General features: G+C 45.3%; 1 protein-coding gene across 2 annotated transcripts; it reads left to right on the top strand.

The window, feature by feature from the left end:
* The first annotated feature begins 3,085 nt into the window (after positions 1 to 3,085).
* SMAP2 (small ArfGAP2) lies at positions 3,086 to 8,818 on the top strand. 2 transcript variants are annotated; one of them, XM_009696496.1, is made up of 9 exons: positions 3,086 to 3,215; positions 3,789 to 3,874; positions 4,718 to 4,796; positions 5,171 to 5,257; positions 5,726 to 5,807; positions 6,325 to 6,425; positions 6,543 to 6,708; positions 6,967 to 7,289; positions 7,696 to 8,818. In XM_009696496.1, exons 2-9 carry the CDS (start codon positions 3,792 to 3,794, stop codon positions 7,819 to 7,821), a joined length of 1,047 nt encoding a protein of 348 aa, XP_009694798.1. In that variant the 5' UTR covers positions 3,086 to 3,215; positions 3,789 to 3,791; the 3' UTR covers positions 7,822 to 8,818. The 2 variants fall into 2 exon arrangements, with proteins under 2 accessions (XP_009694798.1, XP_009694799.1); XM_009696497.1 differs by having other exon boundaries at positions 3,087 to 3,215; positions 6,970 to 7,289; positions 7,696 to 8,458.
* The last annotated feature ends 826 nt before the right edge of the window (positions 8,819 to 9,644 follow it).

Raw genomic sequence — 9,644 nt, 5'->3', positions numbered from 1 at the left:
CATCTGACCCAACCTAACTGGGATGTTTGGGCTTTGGCCCCGCTGCTTCCTTGGTGGGAGCCCGGTTAGGATGGACTGTCTTGCTTGGGTTACCCCTGCTTTCAGCAAAAGAAACCCTGGAATGTTCCCCACGGCACAAGGCACCAAACGCTAATTTTAACAAGCATGAGGTTATTTGGAGTTTGATTCAGCTGGACAAATTTCGTTGCTCTGCTCGGTGCCAGTCGTTGGAGCAGCAGCTCTTTCCCTGTTGTGATGATGCACGGTGCTGTGTCAGCCCTTCGCTGCTGTCGAGGCAAGTGGTTCTCTTGTGCAGCTGCTTCTCTTAAACTAGCTTTTCACTCTTGAGGGGTGTAGCCATATCTTATTCCTCTTTTTTCATCATAGTGCTGATAGAACGCCGGGCTGTGTAACTAGGCTAAAGAAATTACTAGTTATAGCCAAAAGCATGTGGTGCTCAGATCTAGAGTTCAAGTTCAGGTGCCTTGCAGAGCTGTGGAGCTGGGCGCAGACTTTGGGCAGTGTTTCAGAGAACTGTCCAAGTGTCCTGCTGGTGTGGCTCTAGAGTCACCACCCTGTCCGAGAGCAGAATGCTGAGCTGCTGGGATCAGAATCTTCCTCCTGGCTCTGGTCAAAAATGACCCCACACCCCCAAACTTTTGGCCTTTCTTCTAGCCTGTAGATCAGAGGCCTTTCTTATGGCACTTACTGGCACTGCAAGGATGCCCAAACCTGGCTGGAATAAGCATCAGTGAAGAGAACTACCCTTGGTTGCATAATATGTGCTTGTCACCAACCCAAATGCTAGCTGCTGGGAGGATTTTTAAAAGCCTGTGTGTTACTTTTTTTTTAATATTCACTGGTGTAATAAAGCTGCTTCAGTACGGGGGTCTTCCAGAGTTGGGATCTACAAGTTGCAGCAATGGTCAGCTGTTACTCCTGTACTCAGCCCTTGCTATTTCAGATCCTGCATCACAAATGAAGTAAGACCAAGCAGGGTGGGTATAACTGGCTGTACCACTGAGTCACTCTTCTGTGGTATCACAGGGTGGGAGGTTGCAGTGGCTTGAGCTAGCACATGTGACAAACCAGTGAGCTGATTACTACAGCCCTGATGTAGTATCTAGCTGACTATTAATCCTTTTAGTCCTATAAAGGCTAAATATATCTAGAGTTTAAATCTAACCTTGAATCTCATGCTTAATCCTGCTGGCAGTCTCACGTTATCCCCTTCAGGGTGTATCTGGGAGAGGACTCCACAAATAAATCAGATGAAGGCTCAGGGTTCCTGGCTTCACTTTGGTGTGCTGCAGGCGTAACACTGAACAAACCTTTTATTTCCATGCCTTCCTTTGTAACTGGCATACGTAGGTGCTGCCGAAAGTATGGGCCCCTGCTTTGATGCATTCAGCCCTAGATTTTGGTAGGTATAATAAAGGAACTGAGGTATAGCCAAGAGTATGCTTCTATTAAGGTTTTCACCAAGAGCTGTTCCTAAGCTGGGAAGTGACTTCATCAGCTTCATTAAATTAGTATCATTCTCAAGGGCCAGTCTTCTAGTGAAAAGGCAGAAAGCAATGGCAGGACAGGCCAGAAGACTTAATAAAGACTTTTTAAAAATCATAACGTGGGTTATCTGGAATAGGTACTTGGAGGTAAGTTAGAGGTTGCATGCCCTTGCCCTGGCAGGGACCATGAGCCACTGATTGCGCTGGCAACACCAAATCCCTCAGGATATTCTAGACTTTCCCAGCAAATGAGTATTAAACTGTTCACAACCATCTAGCATATCTAGGAGAGTCAAATACAGTGCTGCTTTTTTAGGGCTTTGAAATTACACTTTCCCCCTCTTCCCCCTCCCACCTCAGCCTCATTAGCTTTGAGGCTTGCTATTTTGACTATGGCAAGAAAAGCCAGAATAACTTTTCATCTGCAATAATGCCTGTAATGCCTATAAAAAGGGCTAGCACAGTTTATTGGAGGCTGTCGGGTCCCTTATTCAGGATGTGGCTTCCCTGTGGCCGTTTGGCCAGTTACCTGTGGACAGAGATATCCAACCCACTGTGGAAGCTGGCCACATTAACCATGTGGCTGCCTCAAAGCTCTAGCCAGGTGATTTTGTTTTAAAACGTGCTTGTCTCACTGCAGAGGACTGCTGCTGAAGCTGGTCTTCCTTCAGCGGGACTGAGGGTTTCGATGGCCAGGGTCTGTTGGCCCAGGCTGGGAGGGGGGCTGCGGGTGGTGGGAATGCCTGTGGACCTCTGCCGTCCCCTGGGTAATGCGTTGCTGGGTTCCCTTCAGAGAACTGTTTGCAGTGAGTAAAACTAAGCTTCTTAATCTTTCCCTCGTGTTTTTTTTTAACCCCTGGCATGATCTTCCTTCTACACCTTGGAGCTCTCTTGCCTGTCTGAAAGCCGCATGCAAACCGTGAATCTGATTTAGAGCTGTAGAAACTGTGGAGTGAACTGTTAATGGGTCTCGTGCCAGGATTGCAACCTGGGGTTCTGCCCCTGGCTCTACATTTTTGGTGGCCAAAGTACTGGGCTTTGTCTGTGCTGCACTTACTCAGCTGTAGCTCCCTACATAAGACTAACAGAAGATTTGATGATGCAGTCCGTATGTCAAATGCTGAGTATTTTATGCTGCTTTTCCTAGAGCAGTACTGAATATTCTGGAGCTGGTTCCACTGCAATAAGGTTACCCAAGAAAGATCCTCCATTGCTAAAGCAGGAACACAGACTTTTATTGACATGACTGTTACATTGGTTTAAGCAAGATGTAATCGGGGTTTTGTAGCGTCTTAGGTGGTTTGAATGCCTATTTTCTTCCCTTCTCCTCTTAGAGTTTTTTGTCTTGCGTAGAGCTCTCAAAATGGAAGAGGGAGGCAATAAAATACTAGCTCTAAGTATAATCATGCGGAGACAACCTTTGAACATCCTGCTGATGTCTAATTCCAATTTAATTTCTAATCTAGATGAAAATGTAAACACCTCAGTCCCAGTTCACTTGGTACAGTTTCTCAGTTGCTCAAGGCAACTACAGGTTGACTTGATGGTGTAAAGCACTTGTGTTTCTTTGCAGGACCACGATGGGCATCCTGGAATATTGGTGTTTTCATCTGTATTCGTTGTGCTGGGATCCACAGGAACCTAGGAGTTCATATATCCAGGGTAAAATCTGTCAATCTTGACCAGTGGACACAAGAACAGATACAGGTAAGGCGAGCGAAGCATGAACTGTTAGCGGGGCTTCATAAACTTGGAAGTAAACAAAGCCTGAATAGGCCAAAGGTGTGAGAAGTGAAGCAGGAAGAAGATAGCAAGCTAGGTTAGATTGGGAGGGAAAATGTCATAATTTCAGGCTCAGCAAACATCAAAGGATATAGACAAATGCTCTGCAAGTTTCTGCAAATCTGCCAAAGGCTGCTGTTGTCTGGAGCTGCTGCATACCTCCTCTCCTTGAGGCTTCCAGAAGTCAAATCCTGGACTTCCAGAGTGACTTTAGGCTGCTAGTGTGATATTTATCTTGTCTTCAAATATTGTGCTATGGTACTTAGGATTGGCTAATTGTATGGAGGGGATCATAGCAACTGCGTCAGGGATTCCCAGCTAGTAGGCTTGCACCAAAAGCCTTAAAAGTGGCTTTCAGGTACAGAACAGGCTTCAAAAGTCTACGTGTGCCATTTAGTTAACAGGGATAGACTCTTGGTTGGTAGCCTGGCATGCTAGGATGTTTAAGAGCTTTAATGTCTGTGAAACAAACAGTTCAAGAATTCTTTTGAATTGCAGTGCATGCAAGAGATGGGAAATGGAAAAGCAAATCGTCTTTATGAAGCCTACCTGCCAGAGAACTTCAGGCGACCTCAAACAGATCAGCATCCTTTCTTCCTTTGCTGCTGGGGAAACATGGAGTCTTTTCATCTTGTAGCCTTGTAGCTGCACTCCTTGCATAGGAGGTTTAACTTCACGTGTCTGGGCATCAGCTGTGAGAATGAGTTCCTAGCTAGGCACCCTCTGAGTGTTGCTTCACCCACAGGTGAAGGCTTACAGACTGAAGCAGAAAAGAGATAAGAGGGTGGAGAACTGGAACATGAATGTTACAACTTGAAGCTATTGCGCGAGATGCACTTTAGAGCCTGGGGCAAATAGGAGGGTTGACTTTCAAAAGTGCTGAGCGTTTAAAATTCTAGGTGGAGACAGAGAAAAAGGTTTAACACTTCTCAAAAAATTAAGCTGTAACTTTTACCTTACAGGAGGGTTTCTAGATGCCGAGTGGAACGGGGATATAGTGATGTGAACCTAAAGAAACAAAGGAGCACCTCTCTGACATCATTTTTGTCTTAAGCTGGTGGCTGAGGTGCTTTTATATGTGCAGGATCCAGTTCTCTGACCACTGTGTGATTTGTGCTAATGACATGTATGCTCATAACTGATGGTTGAAGTAAATATACATCAGTGAAGAAAATAAACTAGAAATTTAAGCCCTGATTTAACGTACCTTTTTATAGCACTGTCATGCTTGGGATAACCCAAGGGCAAAAATTGAGTAGCTAAAGTAGTTGGATCCAACACTAAATTATTTTAAGAAAGTTACTGCTAGAAATGCTCTTTAAACAGTCATTAGTTTAGTTACAGCCTGTACCTTGTATCCACATGTCAAATAATACTACGTAAGTCTTCTATTCTTGAATCATTTGTCTTTAACAAGCTGCTTGCAGAGCTGTGGAGAGCTTCATTCGGGATAAATATGAAAAGAAGAAATACCTGGACCGAAGTATTGACATCAATGCATTTAGGGTTAGTTTCTAATCACTTCTACAGAAGCTTGAATACATGTTAAGATATAAGTGTATATCTGTCTTATGAGTAAGCAGTGACTCTATGAAAATACAGTTTAAATGTTTCCTGTATTAGTGACTAATCTCTTCTCCAAGGCTGATTGCATTCAGTCATTCTGTAGAAAGAATTTAAATTGAAGGGGACTTTTGAAGGCCATCTTATCCAACTCCTTGCTCAAAGCAGGACTAGCTTCAAATATATAGGTCTTTAGCTGTATCTTTGAGGCTTTTTAGATTAGTAACAGCATTGTGTAAAGCTCTGTATGAACTTTCTTTTGGTATGATGACATGAGTTTTGACCCTCGTGTTAGTGTTTTGGTTTTTTCCTTACAGAAAGAAAAGGATGACAAATGGAAAAGGAGTAATGAGCCAGTATCAGAAAGAAAACTGGAACCTATCATCTTTGAGAAGGTGAAAATGGTAAGACCAAAAGGCATGGTCATGGATCAATTGTAAAGACTTCTCTCGAGCAGAACAGAGGTAATCCAGCTTGATATGGAAGCATTTTTTCTGACCTCAGTCATAGCAGTGGATGCATTGAGTCACACTAATGGTAGTAGCTTGTTTTCCTCTGCTCAACCAGATACTAAGCAGATGTGTTCTGCCTTGCAACGCAGAGCAGGTTGGAATCCAGCTACTCCCCGCTTGGCTTTCGAGCTTGAGCGGTTACTTTTTTCCTAGTTTAGAGCATGCTTGAATTTGACAGTGGGTTCCAACATAATGGGACAATAAAAAAACTATGCAATACTCGCGGTGAAATTCTGTTTGCTTTGGAAGCAGTTATGTCCTCTGGAAAAAAGAATTTTAAGGGTTAATCTCTCATTAAAGCCTCTAATGTACCAGTAAAACCAAAATTTTAACAAGACTCCTGGTGTTTTTTTTCCCTAGCCTCAAAAGAAAGAAGAAACGCAGCAGTCTAGAAAAAGTTCTCCTAAATCTACTGAGCCAGTAATGGACTTGCTAGGACTTGGTAAGAGCCCTTCCAGCCTTATTGCACTTGTTACAATGACCCTATACACCTTCTTGGATCTTGTGAATTTTAGCATTTAGTACTTATTTCCATGTCAGGTGAACAATAGCCGATAGGAATACTAGAGTGTTTTGCTTAAACTACTCCAGTGCAACTCAAGCACAGTGCTCAACACTGCAGCAAAAACATTTTCCTTATGTTTTCCTTTATGCTGGTGCAGTGGTTGTGCCTGTAGTATTACAGGAGCAGCTATAGTGGTCTCCAGACAGAGTGGCTCCTGGCTGCTTGGAGGTGAAGAGGACAGATATGGTGCAGTGTACTTCCTTGGTCCTGAGCCAGTTCCTTCTCAGCACCAGAAGGATGAGCGAAGAGCTGGCAATATGCATTGGCTAAAGTAGGCTACGGGTCAGGTCACTGGGCTGAGTGGCATATGTGCAAATTGCTTAATTGGCAAGGGGGCTGCCCCTCAGCCTGAGGCCATCTGTGTGAACATCCATCATGGCTTTGTCTCTCCCAGATGCTCCTGTGACAACCACCATTACAAACGGCAGGCCTAGCAGCTTAGAGAAGGATCTTGATCTTTTCGCATCAGTGGGATCGAACTCTGACTCCAGGAAGGTGAGTAGGGAACATCAGTGCTTGACAAAGCCTAGTTAGATGCTTGAATGAGATGATGATCTGTGTCTTCCCCGAGTGCTGAATGCAGCTGTTGCACATGTGCTGTCTCTGTCTCAGGTCACTGGCTCTATGCCGACATCTGGAACTGCTGGTTCTGTTCCTGAAAACCTGAATCTCTTCTCTGAGCCGGGAGGCAAAGGGGAGGAAGTGGGGAAGAAGCAACTCTCTAAAGACTCTATCCTCTCCTTGTACGGCTCTCAAACACCTCAGCTGCCTGCGCAAGGTAACAGATCTCAGAATAGAGCTGTTGAACGCAGTGCGCTAATTCAGAGTGGGTGGGGTGTCCTGGTAGCTGACAAGGAAAGATGTGGGAATGTAGGTGGTCCTTCTTGAGAACTGGTGAGTAGCATAATGAGCAGCTTAGTCTGGATGGCATGGCCAAGGGGATGTTGTGATAGTCTCTGATTTGAAGGTTGGCATTTCAGTCCCTGACAATGAATGCAGCAGTTCTTGCCTTCCCCGCTTTTCTGCCTTTTTCTAGGAGCAATGTTCATGGCCCCAGCTCAGATGGCATATCCTGCAGCAGCATATACTGGCTTCCCAGGAGTAGCCCCCTCCAGCAGCATGATGGGCGGCATGATGGCACCATCAGTGGGAATGATGGCCCAGCCTGGAGCGGCAGGGATGGTGACTCCCATGGCCGTACCAGCTGGATATGTGGGCAACGTGCAGGCAGCTGTCATTGGTGTCCCCAATGGGATGATGGCTGCACAGCAGGCTGGCTACGTAGCTGGCATGGCAGCAGTTCCCCAAGCCGTCTATGGTGTGCAGCCAGCACAGCAGCTTCAGTGGAACATTGCTCAGGTGAGGTGTGACCTTCTGCTGACCCAAAGGTGGATGGAGGGCAGGGGAGGCATGTGCAATTAAACGTAGCCTGTTACCTGAAGACTTCAGTGCTCTTGCAGCCTGACTCCTGGGGTTGGGTGAGGTCTGCTGATACTGCAGGCAACCTGAGGGATCACAGAGGACTAACTTGTTTAGAGGTCTCTGTGCCTGGTGGAGAACCAAAATCAGTTGCAACATCAGCTAAAACGAAAACTTCCTCAGCTTGCCAGATGGGCATACACCTGAGAAGCCAGTGACTTCTGTTTGCCATAAATCTTTAGAACCTGCTTAAGCCTGTAATATGTTGCGGAGGAAGAGTTTTAGCTTTGACTGCCGTGGGTTGACATTCTCCTTGACATAGCCTTGACTTCTGTTCCCTTTGCAGATGACCCAGCAGATGGCCGGGATGAACTTCTATGGCGCTAATGGCATGATGGGATATGGACAGTCAATGGGTGGAGGAGGTGCCCAGGGCAGCAATCAGTCCCTCAGCACTCAGATGTGGAAATGATCCTTTGCGTTGTGACCATTTTTGCCTTCTGTTATGTTCTTCAAAACTGCTCCATGAGACATTCAGGGTTTTTCTTTCTGGCTGGCTGCCCAGCCTGAACCTCTTTCCATAACTGAGACCCATCTCTGCCTTTTCACCGTCAGACACGGTGAAACCTCAGTGATCAGAACATGAGCTCCCCTGTATTTAGCACAGTCAATGCACACTTCTGGGGTGGACCCCCTCCTTGCACAAACCTCCACTAATGCTTCTGGGTAGCACTTAATGTCCTGCTGGGTATCTTAGCAGAGGTGTGACAGAGGAACTTGGGAAACCTGTACTTAATACTGCCTGTAATGTCAGGCCTTTTAAGCATCACTTAAACTCTAGTATTAGTAGGGGTTTTGGTTAGCAGAGGGGCAGAAACCTTGTTTGGTGCTGAGGAACTGGATTTTAACCCAAGCCCAGGGGCAAGCAAGCCTTGCTACCTCTTCCCTTGAGTGGAGTTCTCCAGAGCTGAGGCCTCGCTGTGCTTGGCTCACCAACCCTCATTGGAACCAAAGTCATTTTGAAGACCCCTCTCCCTCCCCCCGTGAGCAAGCAGGATTCTCGCACAGTGTGGGGGCAAGCTGTTTGGAATGTGAAACTTGCACTTCAGAGTGGCTTTTCTGTCTAATATGTGGTATTGATGTATTTAACTTTTAACAATCTAACTGAGAGTTAACTTATCCAGGGCTGAGAGCCCACTGCAAGTTTTCTTACACTTTTAAAATGACTATGACATCCTAATTTATACTTTTTTCATATTTTTTTGTTCCTGTGTAATCCTGGTACCCCTTTCCAGCTAGCTTTTGACATTTTAATCTAGGCGTAAGAAGTGGGTGGGTCAGATTTCTTTTCTCATCTTCAGTAGAACACAGCTGCTTAAACTCATCAGCGTGAGCAAGAAGTCAGACTTCTGCGGTCTACTTTATCCTGTGTATATGTAAATTCCCAAATAAAATATTGCAGTGAAACCTCAACTGGATTATCTTGTTTTTAAACAGCATAACAGATTGTGTTACTGGTGTGAGTTGTTCATTTCAGGTGTGGGGATTTGGAGCCTTACATCCAAATCAGACCAACTCCATCTGCTTCGTAGCAGGGCTGTGTCCCAAATGTCAGGCAAGAATAGCGTTTGCCTGAAAGCTAAGGACTATCAGCATGCAAGGAACCAGGCTCAGCAGAAGCAGAATCAGGTCAGTTGACACTTTTATATACAAGGGAGACTCCCAGCTTAGGGGTGTGGGTAAACGTTCATTCCTGCAGCTCTTGCTGCAGGGAGAACTTAAATTATTAGGACTGCAGCTTTACACTAATGTTCAACAAAACCTGACCAAGGCCTATCCAAAAGGTAAATTTTAAGCTCTTAGAAGAAGTGGTAACAGTGAGAATATGAAAGGCTGGGGGGATTTAGGAGTTGCCTAAAGAACAGATATGAAGGCCAGTTTTCCTTAGGCTTGTGGGTGGCTATGTGCAGCTGCAGGGGAGAGAGCTCAGCTAATTGTGTGAGCCTTGAATTGATGGTACTCTGCTTGCATATTAATTATGGTATTTCTTTCCTGCTCTTTTCAGAAAAAAGGTTTCTTCCTCTTCCCTTCCTCCGCAGCATATCTGGTTTTGGGAGGCGGGGGGGGGGGGCTGGCTTTTTTAAGCTACGTGTGGTTTTGGGCTGGATGTTTTGAGAAGCTAAACTCAAGCACAGAAAAAAGTTTTCAAGCTGGCTTTAATCATCTTCACTTGCTGCCCCAATACTGTACATGCAGGTACAAGCCAATGAAAATGTGAATACTTCAGTTTTTTCC

Source organism: Cariama cristata, unplaced genomic scaffold (genome assembly GCF_000690535.1).
Source record: "Cariama cristata isolate BGI_N322 unplaced genomic scaffold, ASM69053v1 scaffold15433, whole genome shotgun sequence".
Taxonomy (NCBI): Eukaryota; Metazoa; Chordata; class Aves; order Cariamiformes; family Cariamidae; genus Cariama; species Cariama cristata.
This window is presented reverse-complemented; position numbering and strand designations above follow the sequence as displayed.